The sequence below is a fragment of the Patella vulgata genome, chromosome 5, assembly GCF_932274485.2.
Source record: "Patella vulgata chromosome 5, xgPatVulg1.2, whole genome shotgun sequence".
Taxonomy (NCBI): domain Eukaryota; kingdom Metazoa; phylum Mollusca; class Gastropoda; family Patellidae; genus Patella; species Patella vulgata.
This window is the reverse complement of record NC_065883.2, coordinates 25,870,628-25,894,283: the sequence shown is the minus strand read 5'-3', so window position 1 is coordinate 25,894,283 and position 23,656 is coordinate 25,870,628. Positions and strand designations below refer to the sequence as shown.

Genomic DNA, 23,656 nt, shown 5'->3' with positions numbered 1-23,656 from the left:
TTGATTTTGTTTTTCTCAAGACTTGCAATCAATGATGGTCTATACTTTCTTCCTTTAAATATATGTGCTACAAAAAAAATTATCAGACACAATTATTAAGATCAATGTGAAGAAGTTGGCTTTTGTTAATAGAAAAAAAACTACAATCAAAATAAATAAAAGAAAATGTTAAAAACCTGTCTAGACATTTTTACATTATAAAACATTATTCTTTCTACTGGTATTAGCAGGCACAATGTGGGTAGATCAAGTTAAAAGCTCAATGTCTGTTTGCTTCCTAAAACTGAATTTAAATGTCAGTAAAATGACAATCTGGTCAACCGGCAAATCATTCAGAATCTGTTTTTAAGATGATTCATTGCAGTTATTGGTGATAATAAATTAAATGAAGCGTCTATTGAAATATTCTATTAAATCATTATCAAAATCTTTCCTTCAGTTTTAAAAATTCACAATTGAATAAAACAGAACTATCATAAGCAAAATGTAAGAAACATTTTTAGAATCTTTCTCTAAGTGTCAAATAAAATCTGTTAGAATTCAGTCAGCATTTACACAGTAAAAAAATGAGATGCAAGAATATCATTTAGTATATCAATTCTGTAATCTCAATCACTTGTATGAAAAACAGAGGCATGCAGAGAGGGGGACAGATGGGCTGATGGCCTTGGGCATCAAATTCAGGTGAAACCCAATCAAAGAGTTGAATAAAAAATTTTTTTTTTTTTTTTCAATTTAAAATCATTGCTGTTAACTTTGTGAGAAATAAGGATCTTTGCAAAAATATCACTGAAATGTTAGATTTGCATCGTTCATATCGTCAACATTCAAATCAAATATAGATTTGAAGTTAAATAATTTCTTTTTTCTTTCTATGAATATTTACTTGTCATTACTCATCTCTTGGGGACTAAGAAAAACTATTAAAACACAAATAAAAACCTGGTTCGCTCAACAACCTATGATATATATTTAAACTAGACTGTTCAGTAGTATATCTCTTACAACAAATTATTTTCATTTTCAAAATTTAATGCTATTTTTAACACTTGATCTGAATTGAACTGTAATCTCAACAACTGTACATTATCCAACAGAAATTTGAATGGCAAATATGAGGCATGCATAACAAACCACTAGCATCAAACTATATAAACACATAATCTTCTACCTCACTGGAATACAAATCAATAATTTTCAAAGAACAAAGGCTTTCATTTGTTTTAAAGAAATATTTGAATGATGTGAAATATGACAGATGATGACACGTTTCAGGAATTAGCCAATCTGAATCAGAACAACATTTGGACAGCTATTCATATTGTATAATAATCACAAGGCCAGACTCTTTCCATACTTATTGCTCTGATATGTTTAGGCCTATATTCACTAACACAATCCATTCCCAGTACCAGTCTAATTAAAATTAGATCATACTTTTGTTCTCTGATATTTTTAGTATACTCACTCACAAAACCATTGCCAACCCCAGTCTAATTAAAATTAAATCATTCTTTCTTTCGTTCCTTATTTAGGTTGTTTATATTAATATGAATATTACAGTTTCAATCTAGCAAAATCTTTAAGAAGTTTATGTTTAACTGGCCTGATTGGTTCAAGAAGTACTGGTAGTTAGACTTTATATTACAGTTTCAGTCTAACAAAATCTTTAAGAAGTTTTTGTTTAACAGGCCTGATTGGTTCAAGAAGTACTGGTAGTTAGGTCTTATAAAGACCAACCATGTATCCACGTCAGAACGAAATAAAAGACCTATTCTTAATTAGATCATCCCCAACCCCAAAAATAATTGTAAATTTCTACCTTGGATCCTACCTTGTATACTTCTTTTAAAGAATGCTTTACATCCTTCACATGACCAAACGCCATAATGAAAGCCAGATGCATTATCATTACAGACTTGACAAACTTTAGACGGTGTGCTACTTCCTGTAAATATAAAATTTACTCATTAATTTTAATGTTATCTAAAATATCAATAATATATGCAGTAAAGCTTGATCAAATTGTAAGCCAGTTGAGAGCAGCCCAGGGATTAATAGTTTTGTGCATATGCTACAGCAGGATGCAATTGTATATTATATTAAACCAGGCTGTTAAACTGTTCAAATCTGTTATTTATTATATTCAACTTAATTCAAGTATTGAATGTGTGTTTATTTATACCTTAGTAAGGACAAATCGGTCAAGTATGCTGTATTCAGCACTAACCATTTATACTGCAATAAGGATTTAAAATAGCCACGCGCAGAAAGCATGACTTCATTCTCTTTTTAACTGACAACAGAATCATAAACATACAATAGTGCCAGAAGAAAATGTATGGGTACTGAAATGGAAGTTTTTCTGCTAAAAGGATTGACTAGATTCCTGATTGTTACCGAATGCATTTACACATACTGCATAAAATACATGACTTTAAAAGTTGAGAATATATACAAGGCTAGTTAAATGTGGAATCACTTGCAACGATGAACTAACTGTGTATTTGTCAAATCCAGGTTTATTTAGTGCCATATTTCTTGTTTTAGTCATGTATTTTATTGCATATAAACGTTTAATGCCATACCAGTTCTTGGTGTAAACGCAGCATGTCTAAATATTTTAAACTATTACTGAAGTTCCTAGTAATAAACTTCAATTAATTTTTAAAAACATACAAACCAAATTCAAGATTTATCATCATGGCATGTTTTTTTTTACCAGGATTTGTATAGTTATAATGATGTTTAATTTTGTTCATGCTGACAAATTAATAATTTTAATTACTATATATAGTGTTTAATTGTATATTAATGTATTTTCCAGAACAGTCCCTATGGTCCTGTCTACACTTGGCCGTGATAACTGTGCCAGGAACTGTGCCAGGCACGCCAAATGTGGAACTCTTCACAGAAAAGTTAATTTCAGTACCTATGCAAATTACTTAGATAAAAACAATTATGGCGGTCGATTGAGTTTGGGCAACCATTTTAACAGAACTGATGACAAAACCGTAAAATTTTGCCGGGGAAAAAGGTCATGGTTCATTTGGCGTATGCGCACCAATCCGTATTGAGAACTGTTCTCAGACCGGATACCATTTTAAAAATTTAACCGAGCCAAAACCGCCTGACTTCATTGGGTCAAATTGGCACGGTACTCAGTACGACATGCTTCTGTTTGACCTGTTAACACCACCAACAAAAAAAGAAAATTATTGTGCCGTGCCTGGTACGCTTAAAATTTGTAAGGTAAACAGGGTTTATGCTAGTGGGACATTTTATTCTCTATGACTATGATACTTAAACATACATTATGCAAGAGCTAAATCTGCCAAATGCAGGTCTTTCTTTAGGCCTGAAATGTTATCTAAATTATTAATTAGACATTAATTAACTTATCCAGATCATAATCAACTCTCGATGGCATCACTAGCCTGCGATATTTACTGGATTAGAACCCGGTCTGCTGCTTCTCATTAAATTAAAAAATGGATAATCAAGACTATGTTTTTTATCGTACCGACTTTAGTAATGATGATCGAGGCTAGGCCCAAAATTCAATCGCTAAATACTTGGTTCAGGGTGGATCAATTTGACTGAGATTTTTAGCATAATCTCCCATAATGTATCTTTAATGTTTTCCAGAATTAAATAGTTTCAAGGATAATTCTGGTGTGTATTTATTACTGAAGAATCTCACTTCTACATAATTTCATTATAAAGGTTTTTTTTATATCTTCTGTTTTCATTAGCTCTAGACGGGAAAACATCAAGTAAACCTACAATTTGAGATTGAAATATTTACAATCTCAATAGTCAATGTAGATGGGTGTGGTACAGTATTAATAGAATCTAAGATGTGACATTAACAATGTGCTTGGTAGCTCCTGCAATTTTTTTCATTAAGTCAGGAGTTTGAATGAAAAAGTTTTTCAGACATTACTTCATTAACATATGAACATCTTACATTGTGGTCATGTTTAGATGAAATAATTAACGCGAATTGTGAAGACTTTGTTGATATACAGGCAGAATTGTCTTCATCTTGTCATTCCTTTTAAGGTGTGCTTTCGCTCCTGTTGATTTTGACTTATCTTCGGGGCTGTCATTAAAGATTCCCGCAAATTAGCTAATCGCTCTCCTATATACTGAGATCAATAAACTACTTTCAGTTTTTGTTTATTTTTAAACTGCATTTGTTCGAGCTATCAGCATTTCCATGATAATTCTGATGCTACCATATTCACCAAAAATATCGACCCTCGTTTTCGTTCTGACATTGAATGCTAATGTAAGGCTTGTTTTAATAGGATGGAAGGCTTTAATCAGCCAATAGAATATGATGTTACTTGACAGCCTTGTATGTCCCAAAAGGTGGCGCTATGGCCTACTCTTATATTGGCTTCCAACTGCCAAGGGATCTTTTATGTGCACACAGGACCTCATTTTTTAGTCCAATCCGAATGACTCAACAGCTGTCCTTGTCAGGCCCTCCATCCTGAACCACTGCCAAGAGGCAATCAACAGACAGAAACACTTAGTTTCCTTAGGTTAGTTTACGTTGGTACCATGAAAGTTCAAAGGTAGGTTGCCAGACAATGGAACATACGCCCACAGCAGCTAAATCGTTCGAGCGGTCAACAAGGTTTGTTGCATATTTATTCTTTTGTAGGTAATTGTGGGTATTTACAAGACAATTTCATACTGATCAGATTATTATTTTTTTCGTTTGAGGGTTCACAAGGTTCTACAAACTGAAACAAATTTTCAAATCTGACACGCTTTTTCATTTTATTAATTTAGATAATGCATACAGATTGGATGATAACATTTTGTCAGTCGAATGTTACACTAGAAGTAATTGACGGAAATTGTTGAAATTCAATCGACCTCTGTAAATTTCATACATACCGGATGATAACTTTCATCAATCGAGGATTAACAAGGTTGAACAAATTGAAACAAGGGCCATAACTCTAGAAGTAATTGTTGTAAATGGCTGAAATTCAATAGCCTCCACTTTTCACTAATCTAAATGACCCATATAAATTTCATACAGATCGGATGATAACTGTTGGCATTGGAGCGTTCACAAGGTTTAACAAAGTGAAATAAGGGCCATAACTTTAGACATAATAAACGGAAATTGCTGAAATTCAATAGGATTCTTCTTATCACTAATTCAAACGGCACATCTAAAGTGAAACAAGGCCCATAACTCTAGAGGTAATTAACGGAAATTGTTGAAATTCAACATGATTCTTCTTCTTAATAATTTAAATGACGCATATAAATTTCATACAGTGCGGCAGATAACTTTTGATATTAGAGTTTTTTCAAGGTGCAAAAAAGTGAAACAATGGCCATAACTCTAGAAGAAATTAACGCAAATTATTGAAATTAAATAGGCTTCTTCATCTCACTAATCTAAACATATATATATATATCAATTTTAAATCAATCGGATGATAACTTTTGGTGTAAGAGCATTCACAAGTAATTGCTAAAATTAATGTGTTATGCGATTAAATTTAAAAAAAAATAGCCCAACCACCTACATTATTTAAAACATATGAACTGGTGTATAAAAAATAAAAATTATATTACCTGGTGGTGTATTTTGTCTCTTTAATTGTGGTTCTAGTAACATAGCACTTTGTGGTTCAATGGGGGGGATAAACTTAGTTTCTCGACCACGCCCATCATGTGTAGTAGATGTGGGGGCTTGTATGTGGATGTTATTAACCATCATAGAATGATGTGTGGTCATACAAATGCCTGGGGATACCATCCGTGCATCTTCTACAGGGGATTTATTCTCCACCGTTTCCCTGCAATATAAAATATATTCACAATATTACATATTGCACAATCAAATATCTATATATACATAATATATCTCATATAGATTACACAATATCAATATCTGAAAATAAATGAGAAAATTTCAATCCTGACAAAATAAAATAAATGAATGTTAACGCTATCTCTATAATGTACTGTGTATTACGTTATTTTTTTAAAATTAAAATTGCATTGTCATGGATCCAAATCTGTAAAAGTGTAAACGAATATGACGAGATATCTACCTTAAAAAAAAAACAAACAGTGATACTGATGGATATTATCTTTTGTTAATGTAAACTTGTTCAAAATAAATAATGAACATTATATTTGTGAAGGTATGATGTAATTTGAAAATAGCTTTATTTATGCAGTAGTATAATTATTTTTTGAGTATGTTTATATCTTTTTGAAAACACTAATACGGATATATTCTGTCTGAATTTATCAATATATATATATTCAGAAGTAGTATATCCACATAAGTGTTTTAATTTGTGAAATCTATTTCTATATGTCTTATAAGGATTATATGTTTATTGTAGAGAAAAGTGAATGTGATTTTTGTATAGAAGATCTGTGAATGTAACTATGAATGTAACATTTCTTTGAATGCGATAGTTGCTTTTCTTTAAAAGTATGACATCAAGGGTCTCAGTACGTGTTGAACTTGTTCTTCCTCTCTTAAAGAAGGATACACTTAATGAATCTCTAATTAAACCTTAAAATGTTGAAATACTTATCAAAGTTACCCAGTGCATCTGTTACAAAAGTTGAAATTCAATATACCTACACATTAAAAAATCATTTTCAAAAAACCAGTTGCAAATATACAGAAGAGTATGGGGAATACTGCTGACCAATCTTTGAGGGATATTATACATGTAGGTGCAATTGAAATATTTGAAACAATCAATCTCTGTGTACATTTTTCATCCTGCTATGATTCTATGAATTTGTGACAAATGAAATGAAATGGGGTTTAATGTCCTACTGTTCTCCTCCGAACTGGGCTAATGAAGATGGGCGCATACGCCATACAGTGTGCTATGAGGGAAATTTTGCCCGAACAGCAGCACTACGGCCTACTTTTATATTGAATTTCAACTGTCAAGGGATATTTTACGTGCTCGCCAATGAGTACATGGGAACTTGTTTTTTTTGTCCCATTCGAATGATTAGACAGCTGTCCTTGTCAGGCCCTCTGTCCTGCATCACTGACAAGGGGGAACCACGCCAGAAAATCTGGATGGACTTTCTCGGCCAGTGCAGGGATCGAACACCCGACTTCCAGGCTAGCGAGCCAGCATCTTACCCACTTAGCCACCATGATCCCTGAATTTGTGACAATTTAAGCACAAAATAAACAAAACATACAATAATATTTACTTTAGACATCTTGGTTAAAGGAGCTAAATCGCTAACATTTGGGACCTAGAAATTCACAAAAGTGGGTCGCAACGCATATAATACTGTAATGTGAATGTATATAAACTGATTTACATTTAATGGTTTCCGTTTTTACTCCAATTTCAAATCAGTTATGTTCGGCGAAATAAGTCAGCAATCTCAATCGAGTGCAAATTTCTAGCGTCTAGTTATTCTAGTCTACATAACTCCATTTGATTTGGTGCAATGTGTCTAGCCTCGTCCCTCAGGTCTCTCATTACAACAGGGGCTGAAGCGCATTATGGTACACGATTTGTGTACCAATGTTAAAAAAATTATTTCATCTTAAATATCAGATATCAGAAGCTCATCTTTTCCCGGTAAGTTTACATCATCAATGTTGATTTAAATTGACCAATAATTCGTGTTTTCGATGTCGAAGATTTTGGAGGATTTTGAGTTACGGACTTAGGTCCTTTAACTAACTCCATTAAATAATAATTACTCTCAAGTAAAAAAAAAAGACCTGACTACCATATCAAACTAAAAACAAAAAGAATATGGAATACAATGCTATGAGCACTGAGTAGTACCCAATTATATCCTAAGAATATGAAGCACTATGAAGTATTGACCACCCTATAAAACTACAATTAAATGGAAACAATACGAAGCACTATGAAGTACTGACAACACCATCAAACAGAAAGAATATGCAGCACTATGAAGTACTGACAACCGTATTAAACTGCAATTATACAGAAAGAATATGAAGCACTATGAAACACTGACAACCCTATCAAAATGCAATTATATAGAAACAATATGAAGCACTATGAAGTATTCACAATCCTATCAAACGGCAATTATATAGAAAGAATATGAAGCACTATGAAGTATTCACAATCCAATCAAACGGCAATTATATAGAAAGAATATGAAGCACTATGAAGCACTGACAACATTATCAAACTACAATCACTGTACATGTAAGTACTGACATCAAACTACAATCAAACAGAAAGAATATGAAGTACTGACAACACTATCAAACTACAATTAAATGGAAATAAAATGAAGCACTATGAAGTACCATATCAAATTTAAGTTATATAGAGCAAACATGAAGCACTATAAAGTACTGACAACCCTATCAAACTACAATTAAATGGAAAGAATATGAAGCACTATGAAGTACTGACAACCCTATCAAAATACAATTAAATGGAAAGAATATGAAGCACTATGAAGTACTGACAACCCTATCAAAACACAATTAAATGGAAAGAATATTGAAGTACTGACAACCCTATCAAAACACAATTAAATGGAAAGAATATGAAGCACTGACAACACTATCAAACTACAATGAAATGGAAAGAATAGAAAGCACTATGAAGTCCGAACTACAATTAATTAATTAGAAATGAAATGAAATATGCCAATGTCCTATTTTTCTGCACCCACCGGTCTAATGACATGGATAATTATTAAATAAAATATGAAATGCTTTGAGTACCGAGTACCCTATTAGACTACTATTAAACAGAATATTAAATGAAAATGGTTGAGCACTAAGTACCCTATTAGACTACAATTAAATAGAAAGAATACACTGTGAGTACTGATTACCCTATTAGACTTCAATTAAAAGAATTTAAAATATTTTACCTTGACTGAGCAATGGATTAGATAGCAGCAAGATGTGTATTAACTAATTGAAAACTACACACAGCCCATTCTTACATGTGGTAATCATTACTTCATTCTACAGCATGTATCTATCAATCACCATCTTTCTTCCAAGCTTATTACAAATAATAACTTATATTTTGATGGTAACAGAGCTAACTAAATTATTCTAGTTACAACTAATGTGTCTGACAAACTGATCCAATAGATGTACTATCAATAGTATGCCAGACAGAATATCAATGTCAAGGTTATTTCAATTCTAGGCTGATATTATATAACTACTGCAACCAAGAAAAGAAAATGGCGGGAGTCTAGAGCTACAATGCACTAAAATCAAAATACGCAATTTCTTATACGACTAAAACTCGCTGAATGAAAAAATATCAAAAATGTTCTATTAAATAGAGCAATTGATACATATAGCTACGATTACATCATAGAAAGATTGAAAATGAACATATCTATTTTGTAATCTGTTCTGCTATGGCCGACATGCATTGTGTTAACCTAGAAGCAGTGTGAACTATATGCTGTTTAATATAGACTCCATGTTGTAACATGGCTACCAACTGCTATAACACACTTACCCGCTCTCAATCAATTCACTCATTCAGCTAGCCTACATACACATGTCTACAGGTTAGCTAACAAAATTTATATCTTTATGAACACAAGGTGTCCCCGTTTTAACATCCCATTGCTGTTTTACATCCTAATCTATGTAAAGAGTGCAGCCATTGCTTATAACTTAAGTGCAGTCACGTGGTTGCTACATTATACTACTTAAGTGACTGACTATTATCTTTAAAATAAGGTCATGCGATTATATGCACACCCGTCTCAATGGCTGGCTGTCCTTTCAAATACTTTTCATAAAACAACAAAAAATATATTGTATGAAATAAAAAATATAATATACCATATTAAAAGGCTAGAAGAATAAACAATGATGATGGAACTTAAGCGCATGCACAATTAAATATATATAAGCGCGGTTACATTATTAGATCACGTGATTCAAATATAAATGGCTGCAAATTGTGTATAATAAAGGTTTATGCACATATAATCTGGAATATGTTATAAAGACTATATTATGCTGATTAAAAAGGAAAAAGGATTTGAATCTGCAAAAATGTTCTATTCATAATTACATTTCACAATAGTTTGAAAAGTGAACTTTTACATTAAAATTTTCAATGAAATATACGGACATCCCAAAGAGAATATACCAAGATAGAATTTCTTAAAAATCACATTATATAATATGTTACAAAAAAAGTGGTTAAAGGAAAAGTTTTAGATATACAAGAGCTGGCTGAAAAGTTCTAAGCTTGAAAAGGATAGATCAATTGGGTTCAAACAAACTGGTTGCCATTTTACTAGTAATGATGACGTCACGTCACCTGTGAACAACTGTTTAGGGGGGGCGGAAGAAAATTTCTTCCTGACCGGCATCCAGGCCTTTGGCAAAAGTTTTTACAGTACGAAGTGGCCTATGTAGAAAAATAAAGGAAACCATTGACTTTGTACAGGTCTTTCACAGACAGGCTTAGAATTTTTCAGCCAGCCCTCATATGTTACTGGTAAAATTTGTATGAAAGTCTCTTAGAAATATTTATCCTAATTCTCTTCAACTATCTCAGACTTTGATTTTTTTTGCAAAAATCAAAACTTTCAGTTCCCATGTGATGTTGGTCAAAATTCTCAAATAGTCACATTTATCAGGTTACTTATACAAATGAAAGAAATTCCATAAATAAGTAATGTAACCCTGTTAACCAAATCCAATGATCGTACCTGATTGGTTCAATATTTTAGTTTGAAACATTCAGACAGCGTAAATAGGCCATTTCTTCAAATTATGGAGTTTGATTTGCAATTTTAAACTTTTATTTATGGCATCATAGGAAATCAGGGCCCTGATTCAAGAAATTTTAACTTAAGATAAAATCCAAATTTTAGTAGATACCTCAATTTTGATTGGCTAAGCACTAAAATCAATCTAATATTATCCAATCAAATTACTAAAATTTGGATTTTATCTCAGTTAAGTTTTCGTGAATAAGGGCCCAGGGATTTCCCATTTAAAAATGTCTTCCATAATACAATCAATGTATCCAATAAGGTAAAGCCTGTTTAGTTTGAATTTCCCTATACTTTTTCAACATGCAATGTTTTGGTTTTAATTCAATAGTCTATAAAAGTTGTGTTAAAATATCTTATAGGTGTACATGTAAGTACATGTATACAGTAAAATCCCACTCAACAACCAGTATTACATGCCACTCACATACAACCAAATCTTAAAAGAATTATTTTCTTTCTTCTATATTCCTTATAAATTATACTCTGTATGTACATTATTAAATTGAAAAGGGGCTAAAATTTGAAATTGATTTTTAAAAATTAAAGGAAGATTAATCCAACAATGTGAATGAATGGCAAAAACGGTGCACAATATAGCATCAAATTAACTTTACAGCATTTATAGAAATTGAAAGACATTAGTACGCTATCTGTATGTACTTATATTAATACAGTTCTCTCTACACAGAAATCACCTTATTGATAATTCTAAAACTAAGTGGGGTTTTTATTAATCTAATCTTAATTAATACATAATTCCACCATGTTGAATGTGCTGTTAGAATGGTGCATATTAATTTTAGGACCAAGATCTCTGGGATATAGACCTACATGTATTTCAAGTTTCATCAAATTTGGCTAAAAACTGTGACCTGTAGAGTGCCCACAAATAAAATGTGGACATATGAAAATATCCCTACAGTAGAGATGTAACCTATTGGTCTTTAAATTTTAAATATGGACTATCTATATTGATAAGCACAAATTTAATTATGGAATTAGTATGCTAAAATAGTAACCATTTGCAATTAATAAACGACTAGACAGACAAACTAATGATAACGCAGGAAAATTAAAGATTAGTGGTATAAATTTGTGGAAAGTAAGAAGACAAGACATACTTCATGTGTTGTACGATAATTACTGTCTTTATACTGTCCAATTCTATAAGACGAAATACCAGTTGTAAAATCTAATATTGGTTTATGAGTGTTCTCTTAAGTTTACATGGCTAGACGATCACTCAACATGCTAAACACCCAGACTTTATTTCTTGTTTGGGAGAAAATTACATCAGTCTTTGGAAGACTGAAGTGACAGAACCACGAAAAAAAGTTTGTAATTTCATTAAATGTAAATATTTTCGATTTGTTGACTATTATATATACCTAGACAGAGATTTTCATATTAGAAAATAGCATACTGAATATTCAATTTAAAAGCCATTTCTGTCTAGCATTTGGATTAACTAGGAACTTACTTAGGAACATATTTTCTATTTTTCATTTTTGATGAGACCATACAAGTTATAACCTCTAGCCAACAGACATATTATTTTTATATAATTTATTGAAAACTGTCTAGTCACTTGATCAATTCTTTTATATTTGTATCCCTAACTAATCAGAAAGTCTTCATAATCCAATTTGCATTTAGTCGTACATGACCACAAGCCCTAAACTGAAGATAAGATACTGTTCAGAGTGTTTTAAACCCTAAGGTAAAGTTAACAAACACAGGGTATGTCTCTCTCTATATACAAAGAAATTTGTGGTATTGTACTGGTAATATCGGAACCAGAGAATTGTGACAGAGATACAAGGCTCTACATAAATATTAGATTTATTTGAACATCATTTGAGATTTAAACTTTTCATTATCTTTAAACAAGAATAAGGACTGAAAGGTGTTATTCAGAACATGGCCTCAACCTTATCCTCCTAATACCAATCAAATATGTTTGAAAGCATAAACTTCATTAGAATTGATTGATTCAAAAATTTGTTTTATCAAAATGGTTTAGTAATAGACAACAGTTTTGAGTTCAGAATGTTCTTTTAACATGTAGCTCGTCATTTAGAAATGTAAGGTGAAAAAAAACCCCGATAAAATCACCACTCATTTCTTGATTCAAGAAGAAAACAATGGAATGATTGTTTCTCAAAGGAACCATTACAATGATTTAAACTAATGTTTTCTACTGTATTTACATGTAGGTCATTATCAGACAATATGCGATAGATTCACTAAGAAATGCAGCATGTATTAAAATATAGGAAAATATTTCATACTGACAGAGTAAATGCAGCATGTATTAAAATATAGGAAAATATTTCATACTGACAGAGTAAATGCATCATCATAAATCTAATAGCCCAATCAGACGCTAAATTTAAAAAACCTTTTAACTTTGTGGTCTGAATGCAAAGGTGGGGCAAATAAACCAGTTTAAAACAACCAGTTCTCTACCATCTCCAAGAAGGTTTTCTCAAAAAATGGTTTATTTTGCCAGTCTGAACGTGTTGGTTTAAATATGCCGGCTCCTCCAGTAGTTTAAATATAAGGCTCTATAGTGTAAATCTACATACACACATAATCTGTTGCTGTTCTATATTGTCTTCATCCTGCAATATCTGGTCCAAATCATCAGGTTGCTTTTTTTCAAAAATATTTTGTTATACCGGGAAGCCTATCATAATTTAAACAGAAAAAAATTAAATCAAATCAGCAAAGAACTGATGAAAACTTCAGCTGTTGGATCATTAAAGGATTCTACAAATCATCTAAGACAATACATGCTGATATTTGATAGGCCTTAAAGATAATAAATTTTATGCGGATCGGAAAATAGCTTTTGCCACTATAATATACATAATAGGCTTGAAGTAAGTCATTGTTCTTTGTCTTAATTTTTATGATTGGATCATGAATATTAAGAATGAACCGACAGACAGGGTTGATGTCAGTACATTCGAAACATGATCAATGTGGGTGCATGTAAATAATTAATTAAAGGGTCATTATGTAAAATTTAGATAAAGAACTGGCCGTTCTCGCTATAATATTTCAAAAAAAGATAATGCAAAATGAATATATTAAAAATGTCATTCAAATTACATTATTTTGAGGGAATTTAACAATGGTTACATTTTTGAAAAGATGTGTGCATTGATCACCGTACTGGTCATTCGATTCTTAGCCTCGCTTCTCCATTTTTAAATTATATCATTGAATAGCTGAACCGTTATAATCTACTTAAAATCAGAGCCATCCGATGGCATCGAGAGTTGGTCATGGTCTTCTCATGTTAATAAATGTTTAGTTAATAATTTATATAACATTTAAGGCCCAAGGAAAGACCTGCAATAGGCAGATTTAGCGCTTACATAATGCCTGTTTAAGCCATACATATAGTATGTTCAAATATGTTGGGTTTTTGATTTCAAAAGTCACAACCTCGTGAACGATATGGTATGTTCAGCAAGCAGAAATATATGTAATATGGTACACATAGAAACAGAGAATATAAGCCAGTTGTTAAAATATTTCAAAATTTATAATTCAATAACAAGCCCATGTGTTTATTAAAGGAAAATTACTGGGTTTATACAGAAAAGATATGTTTAATGTGATCTACATGCATGTGCCCGTAACCAAGACCCCCCCCCCCTCCGCGAAAAAATTGTCAACCATAAAAACAATAAATATACATAGTCTGACAATATTACAGCACCCCCTGAGAACACTTCCCGCCCCCTTCGTTGCTCTGAGCTAGTTACGTCCCTGGCAACATGTATCTTGTTTTAAATCATGATTTCATTTCATGAAGGAAAAAAGCCTTTAAAGTAGGGGGTGGTGATATTTTGAAAATTGTGAGCTAAATTTTCAGCCCCCCTCCCCACCACAAAGTTGGGGTTACCCAACCTATTTATGCATATCTTTAAACAAATTTTATACCCAGTTTGTTACTGATCTTCAAAATAACTTTCAAACTGTCAACAGATTGACTTTGTAAAAGATTAAGAATGCTCAACGGATACATATGATTCGTTACGATGTAAAATCTCATGTAAAATCTTTAGGTTGGTGATATTGTTTTGGTTTGTAATGTTCGGATCGGAGGGAAAACTAAGTTAGCAGCCAGAGAATTGGGAAAATGACTGTTTAAATATTGTTATTTCACATCCTGATATTTCCGTTGTGAACATTGTACAAAAAGATGGTTCTTCTGAGAAATTTTCTACCTCTTGTAACTTCTTCTAGTAAACCAATTCCTGCTCCACGTTTATAAGCTATACTTCCATTTTCTCCTGTCGTTTCTTCAGCGCATGTTATTATTTCTGATATTCTCATCTCAAACTCACAAGAATGATTGTTCCTATGTGATTTGTTAAGGTCTTCTCAAGATATAGGAACTATAATTTTCGGAGTAAAAGTCTTTTGCTCCACATCGACTTACATGAAGGTAAAAAAATGACATCCCAAAAACAAATACGTATTTCACCAGATGATTCTCTTTTTAATAAGACTAAGAGGGCTATTCCAGGTATTTCTGATCCTGATATTTCTATTACTGACAACTCCAATGATTAAATTTTTCAACCTGATTCTAATTTCTAATATTTCCTCATGATATTTCACAAAAACAGTTCCAGCTAAACATAAACGTAAATCACCTGCCTGGAGGCAATCTGGTGCTTTAGACACCTCTGTTTGGGTTTGATGTTCATTGGCTGTATGTCTACATTTATAATAACTGATCTTTTCCGCAATTAGTTTGTTCTAGGTGATAATTGTCTCTATTAGTTGCTTACAGTTTCTAGTTTGTAACAACTTGGCTTGGTTTATGGATTATGCTTTTGGTTTTTTGGCTTGGTTATATGTATTTTTATGTTATGTATATTTTTGCTTTTTTTGTGATATACATGTACCATAGACTGTAGTGTGGCGGGACACCACTTCTTGTGCTGAAGGGATAGTGTAGTTGGGCGTTATATTCTCTTTAAAAAGTTTTTAATCACTTCATTGTCCTGTGTATCCAGTTTGTCTTTTCTTTTGTGTTTATAATTACTTTAAAAGGTGTCTTACTAAAAGTTAAGTAAAAGGCATATTGGTTCAAACATCATTTGAAATATACCAATCCTAACCAAGTTATGGCCATATAAATTTCACATTACTTTCTTTTGATTTCATGCTGCCATCTTTATTGTCTTATTCCACATAATAATTTTGGATAGGATATTTCTTTTGTAGGTGTCAAATGATCTCAACATAATCAAAATTTCTACATGGTTAGCAAGACATACCAAAAACAACACCAATAATTAATACAGGACTATGAATCTTGTGTTAAAGTAAAATTATTATATGGGGAAATCCAGAAACCTAAAAACTGTTTTCATTCATACAGCTCCAAAAGTTCAAGGTGTATCTTTAGCTATGACACTGGAATCTAATGAACACCATGTTAAAATTTTCAAGTATTCAGAACAGTTTCAAGATTTTAACAACTAATGGATGGGGTATTAAGACCAGAGTTTTGAAACTTCCTGCTATTATTATTCAGGTATTTTGTAATATAATTAATGTATTCAAAATCTCTGAACATCATTTGAGAGATTGTTAATCCCTTGCTAACTACAATACTGGTATTGTGCAAGTTTAATCTGTTAAGAGGGATATCAGTCCAAAAATAGTTCAATTCCATTCAGTATTTACAAAGATATGATGAATTAACCATTTCACAACATGTGGCATCCTCTGCAATAAAACTTTAACACACAAAATTGACTTTAGTCACAACTACGGAAACTGTGAACAAAATTGATCTAAATATATGTCACTGGATTTAATCAATCTGGTATATATTAATGGCTGTTATGACCAATCTACCGGTATAAGCCTCAGCAACAAAATGTACTTGACAAATATTAACTTTGTTTAGAGAAAGTGGTACAACTTTTACATACTACCCTGGTAACAAATCCAAACGGTAAAGGGGATAGACTAGAAATGTGACCAGAACATTATAAAGAACTTCCAATAAACTTCTGGTAACTGCTTTGAATTTGGGTCCCGTTGACAGTTACTATGGCTATGTTCTTAAAGATATCAACAGAATCAACTACAGTTAATGTTTGTGTTAACACTGATTGGATAAGAGTTTGTGTTCAGTAGATGAAATCAAAACAGTCTGTTTTCTGGCACTACAATACGTAAATGAATTTGCATGTAAAATTCTATACACTTATGCGGTTGCATTCACATCATGTTACTTTTTTACCGGAAAATTCCACAAAGGATCTGAGTTCAAAATCTGAACTTCAAATACGTGAAGGCAAATGGTATTAATTTAACTTCAGATGCAAATCCCAATGTGAACGCAGCCTTGTAATCAGTACAAGTTTCAATGGCATGGCAACCTATGTTTAGGCAGAAACTAACTAAAACACACCAATCACACTGATGTTGAGTCCAATTGAAAGTAAGTTTAGCCCAATGATACCAGTTAGTATTTCTTCAAGACGTCTAATTTTTCAATAAAATATTCATTGTCATGGGTTTCAGTGTGTCAACCCTCAAACCTTCTGAATAAAATATTTTACGAATAGAACTGAATAACACTATGTGCGGACTTTAAATAATTCTGAATTTTTTTCAAATATTTATGTAATTGAAGCTTATTTTTTTGACAGTTACTTCAATATTTTATATGAAGTCTTTAACTCTAAAAATAAAATACAAATATAATTAACATTTCTGTCTAGCCTAAACTTTGTCAAGATCTAATCTTTCTAAAAATTTATTTTCTCGCAACATAATGATGAGATTAAAATTTTTTTTTTAAAATATAGGTAAGTGAACTTGCCATGGGGGAAATGTTATTGCATATATTACTTACATATTAATCAGTATGATATTATATAAGATGTATCAAATATCATTCGACAAGACAGACAATTACGTCATATAGGTCTAGAATACATACATGTAAAGTTTGGCCATAATCCGAAAGACGCCCAAATTCGTGGTCTTTTGAGTCAAGGCATGAGTTGTCTTGCTTTACTTAGTCTAATCTACGCCGAACGGTTGCGCCACTTTCCTGAGACAAAGAAATTTGATGGAAAAACTTTTGTCTGCATTTTTAATTAAAAAAATACATGATTATTCAATAAGTCTTAATATGGTAAAAGTTGAGACATATTTTAATGAAAAGTAAAGAGTAGCATCAAATACAGCGTAAAAAGATCCAGTTATTCAAAAACTGAAGTAAAGCCAGTCCTTTAAATAGGGCAGTTGAATGTGAATAACCCTGACTGCAGTGCAATGCAGATAGCTGCACCAGACATGCAGCAAAAAGCATGTCGGTATATTTATAAATACAATTGAAAATCCTACCTTCCCAAGGGGTCAACCTCACCCCTTCCATGAAAATAGGAACTCATATAGTCCTTACAAATCACATAGTCAGGTTAGTCCATATTGAAAGTTTGACTAAGCAAGTAAAAGAAGAGGTATTTTAAACCAGACAGTCACTGATAGCCATACTATATCCTGTGGTGATATTATGCTAAGGCAAGGTGAAGGTTAGGTTACTCTAACCTAGGTCACAAATACAACAGCATGTCTGCAAGGGGGAGACACTATCGCCTCTATGCATTAAGCATGTATTGCATGAGTATGCATAGTTTTATTCATTTTTAAGTATACTGTGGACGATTAAAACTAAAAACCTGTACATACAAATTTTTTTCTAGATTATTAATACATTACTGTCAATAGCGTTAAAAAATCTACCTTTGTCTTTGCATTGGCTACCTTCCCCGCTCACTTTCTCCTGTGAAAAACCCAACACAATGTACATCAATCCTACTTTAACTGTCTTGTATCCTTACTGACAGTACAAAAATTAAATGAAATGAGGTTTAATGAAGACGGATGTGTGCCATACAGTGAATTATATCGAATTCCAACTGCTAAGGATTTCTTTTACATGCACACCAATGTGTACAAAAGACCACAGGGAATGGAACCATGGTGGAAAATCCTGATGAACTTTCTCGGCCCACATCTGGATCAAACACAGGACTTACAGGTTGGCGAGCCAAGGTCTTACTTACTGAATCACTGACCCTACAGAAAATGAAGTACTGGCCCACAAAACCTGACCCGCCACCTCTCACACCTAAGGTATGCTACTGCTTGACAACCTTGATCAAAACTGACATCTAAAGCACCAACTGATTAGCAGTTTATACAATTTTATTAGCACCTATACACACGGCACAGCTGTGGGTAAAAAAAAAAAACACAAACAAGCAAAAAAGTCCTTCCTGTAAATTTTCAAATTGGTCTTCCAAAGCAGACCTATAAATTTTTTTAATTTTTTTTTTGGAGGGGGGGGGGGTCTTTTATGAAAATTCAACCCTTCTTGGTGTATTTTCAGAGCATCTGCTGCCTTTTGTATTTGCTTCAGTGCAAATCAAATTTCCATTAATATATTCAAATTTTTACAAATTCACTTAATTTTCATCAATGACACAGAGACTCTGCCAGGGATCTAAAAACTTTTTGACACCAACCGACCGAGCAAAAAATTGCCCCACCCCACTCTTGTTTCTCAGTTTTTTTGTTTTTTTTTCAAATATTACTTTAATACTTTGAGATTAAAAATTAAAACGATTCTTAAAATGGTGTTAGTGTTTTATTTGAGTACAACAAATTATGACAACAGGTAGATATTGATAATTAAATTTGACTTGTGTCTCACGAATTACGACACCATTTACGACATCCAAACCTTTAACATTGGAGTGCCGTAAATTGGTCTGGATGACCTATTTACGGCAAATATACAAATTTAAAGACCATAGAATTGTAAATGAATAGACCTACACAACTTCTAAATATAAATAAACAAAATACCAATACTTCTTTCTTTAAACTAATTTGGGATGATAGGGTCTACTATGGCACACAAAAATAAAGTATGCCGTGGCAGACATGGTTTGCGTCGGCATTTACCATGGCTTTGCCGTGGTAAATTTCAAGCGTTGAATTTGTGTACAGAGAAGGACGAAGGGGTTTAAATACGACTGGGCGGCTTTCTTCAATATTTTTTTTTGGTGCTGGGCGGCTAAAAACAGTGCGGGTGCAAGCGCCCGGCGTGGCTACATCCCTGCACATGTACCTGTTTGTCCTAGCTACAAAATAATTGTCAACAATTCCAACAGAGCAAGTTTTTAAAACAATACTTGATCAACTCTGTTAAAAGTAAACACCTTTGAAATGCAATAGGATTCTGCTGTACTGTATGTCCCTATGAAAAATCTCACCAAATTTTCAAATATTCTGTTAAGAACCCTGTTCTGCACTGCATTCACAACATTTCATAAATTTGAACGTGAACAGGATTAATCTGCATAGAAATATTCGAAAGTTCCATAGCATTCCTCCCCTCAAGTTAAAATTTATTAGTGAGAGAGAGAGAGAAATGGGGTTTAACGTCCACTCGACACAAACTAGGTCATTTTGGGACTAACATATGGTTTAATTTTATTTCAATAATTCGCATTCGCGTAGGGGTCTTTAGCAGTGGGAGGAAACCGGAAATTTATTAGTGATGGTCAGATAATTGTTTCAGCATCAGTAATTGGCAGATAAGTGGCCTATAGGTAGAAATCGCTACTAACTGATAGTCAGCCATTTTGGCGATACTGGAGTCGCCAATATCTTTTCAAAAGGACTCTGTAAATACCTTTAAAATATCATTCGAGTTGTGAACAAATCATTATTTTGATTGACACTCGGTATTTATATTTTAGACATAATACAAGACTCTTGATCGTGGCTGTAAATAGGAAAGAATAAACTGGTCTATGTTATTTTTTTAATCCTTATTCACACAATGTTCTAGAGTACGAGTCTCTCAAAGCCTTTTTTTTAAGAATACCATTTCTGCGCATGTGCAAACAGACATTAACGTACAACAGTTCATCCGATGAAACTTCGGATTGGAATATGGAATACGCCCATTTCATAGAATTGGAGAATGTAGAAGTACATCACGGAGGCCCCTCTTTGATCCCATTTCAACGTGTGCTGATTTCAATGCAGTGAGCTTATTCCAAAGATATGTTGCCAGGTAATGAAACAGACGCTCACAGCAACTAAATCGTCCGAGCAACAGGTGTTGTCGCATATCTATTCTTTTGTAGGTAATAAGGGCTTTTACAAGACAATTTCATAAAGATCAGATTATAATTTTCATTGTTTGAGGGTTTACAAAGTTCTACAAATTGAAACAAGGGCCTTAACTCTGGAAGTAATTAACAAAAATTATTGAAATTCAATAGACTTATTCATTTCACTAATTTAGATGATACATATAAATTTGTCGTTTGAACATTCACAAGGTTCAACAAAGTGAAACAAGGGCCATAACTCTAGAAGTAATTAACAAAAATTGCAGAAATCCAATAGGCTTCTTTGTTTCACTAATTTAAATGATAGTTATGATACATATAAGTTTCATACAGAGCGGATGATAGCTTTTGTCATTTGAGCATTCACAAGATCCAACAAAGTGAAACAAGGGACATAACTCTAGACGTAATAAATGGAAATCGTTGAAATTCAATAGGCTTCTTTATTTCACTAATTTAAATATAAATTTCATACAGATTGGATTATAACTTTTGTCGCTAAAGCTTTCAAGAGGTTCAACAAGGGACATAATTCTAGACATTATCAACGGAAATAGGCGTCTTCATTTCACTGATCTAAATGATGCATATAAATTTCATACAGATCGGATTATAACTTTTGTCATTAAAGCTTTCACAATGTTCAAGAAAGTGAAACACGGGCCATAACTCTTGACATTATAAATGGAAATTGCTTAAATTCAATAGGCGTCTTCGTTTCACTAATCTAAATTATGCATATAAAGGGATGTTTTACATGCACGCCAATGAATATGCAGGACCTTGATTATTTTGGCCCAACCGAACTAGACACTGTCTCTAATACTGGTAGAAAACACAAGACGTCCCGGTTATCAACCCAGTGTCTTACTCACTGAGCCACCACAGCTTCTTGGCAAGAAGGAGCTTGATGAATTGATATGTTAACTCAGATTTCAAATTATATTTGAGATAATCTTTCCAAGGGATGTAAAAGTACTTCAGTCTGAGTAAATTCTTTATAAAAGGTTGTCCATTAATGTAGTAAAAGTATAAACTATGCACATAATTCATCCATTTTGTTACCTTTTTATTAGTGATGGTTATAAAAACGCATCCTCTAGGCATATTATGACAGTTCTCAGCTTTGAAGTATGGCAAACTTAATCAAAATTCCTGTGTTTTTTTGTCGGAAAATCAATATATACATTCTGACACAAACCTAACATTAGTGTCTGAACTGACCCAGTTGCCAATTGGTTTCTTTTTGAAGAAATTTTGAGAATGAAACACAAGTAGAGGCCTAGCCGTAAGGAGAAAAAGTTTATTTTGAGATATTTTCCTAGCGTACATGTTTGTAATGACTAATTATTTATCACCATTCCCTTGTTTGCAGAAACTATAGTGAAGTGTTGCCTTAAACATTTTTCGTATTTTGTTGCACCATAATTTACAGGATGTCCTGAAAACAACAGTACAATGGCTGCCTTTTAGCTAAAAGGTTATTTATAAAAATATCTGTACTGCATACACCAAACAATTTTACTACTTAATAAGTCAACCATACAACTGTAATATTCTGTAAAAATCAAAGTAAAATTTATTTCTAAAGTGAAAAATGTATAAAATGTTTTGTTTTTTTTTGTTTTTTTAAAAAATTATTTACTCATAATTTTCAATAAATCATATTACAAGAAAGCTCAATCATCTATTGTTTGTTTTGTTCTTTCATTTGATGTGATAAATTAAAGTTAATAGGTTACTAAGATTTGCATTTTTAGGAAATATCAAATTTCAAATGACTGAATAAACAAAATCAAAATACCAATGCTAGAAAATCTCCCAGCTTAGATTCGATCGGATTTAAAACAGGCCGATCAATTTGATCCGTGGCAAATAAAGATGAAGGCAGTTTGTTACTTAGGAAGTATGTAGCACAGGTCGATGGAATTTTCAATTTGTCATATCTTGGTAAATATTGAATGGAATTGAACCAGTTTCGGATTGCTATTCCTAGCAGAGATTCAACTTTCACAATATGGTAGTTTGCAAGGAATTCTATAGCGCTAAAATTCCTAACCTGAACAACCCTACACACAACAGATCGTTACGGCCATTTGAAATCAAGTTACCATAGTTTATATAGATTACAAGCTATCATCTTTATTCATCATGTCATTTCATCAACACAGTTACTACCTAAGCAATGCTTTTCTGTCCTTGTTTATCTAAAATTGAGACAATGATATAATTTGTAAATATAGATCTATACTGTGTAGGCCCACTTGCCATCTTTCAATGTTTATGCAATGACATGAAAATGTATCAGGCAGACTGAAGTTTTCAAATGCATCAATGTCATCAAATGATTTTCCGGTTTGAAGTGATATCTTGCTGGAAAGAATAAACTGCAGGCAGTTACCAATTGCCTAACTTCAGGCAGACTTCTCCAATATCAGATCAGAAGCGGCTTATCGAAGTTTCAAGACTGTGTTGAAAAATGACCTTTAATTTCAGGAATTCTTTAAGCTTATATAATAAATGTAGGTCTATAGGGATGTTTTTGCCTTCATTTCATGCTGTTAATCTTAAATCTATGGTCTAGACGAATGATGATTGATAATTATGGACGATGGCTTCCAGAATGCTTAATTCATTTTAACCTGTAGACA

The 23,656-nt window shown here is 32.5% G+C and overlaps 1 protein-coding gene across 8 annotated transcripts in view; it reads right to left on the bottom strand.

The window, feature by feature from the left end:
- LOC126820881 (estrogen receptor) overlaps positions 1-23,656 on the bottom strand; it is a 137,928-nt gene that overhangs the window by 17,806 nt on the left and 96,466 nt on the right. For 4 of the 8 annotated variants that reach the window (XM_050549027.2, XM_050549026.2, XM_050549030.2 and 1 more), the window contains 2 exons: positions 5,611-5,834; positions 1,823-1,948 (listed from right to left, as the gene is read on the bottom strand). In XM_050549027.2, the coding sequence (XP_050404984.1) occupies positions 1,823-1,948; positions 5,611-5,834 (350 nt within the window). Of the gene's footprint in view, positions 1-1,822; positions 1,949-5,610; positions 5,835-9,518; positions 9,687-17,788; positions 17,821-18,198; positions 18,383-23,656 lie in introns of those variants that run through there. The other 4 variants (XM_050549031.2, XM_050549033.2, XM_050549032.1 and 1 more) reach the window with 4 other exon arrangements.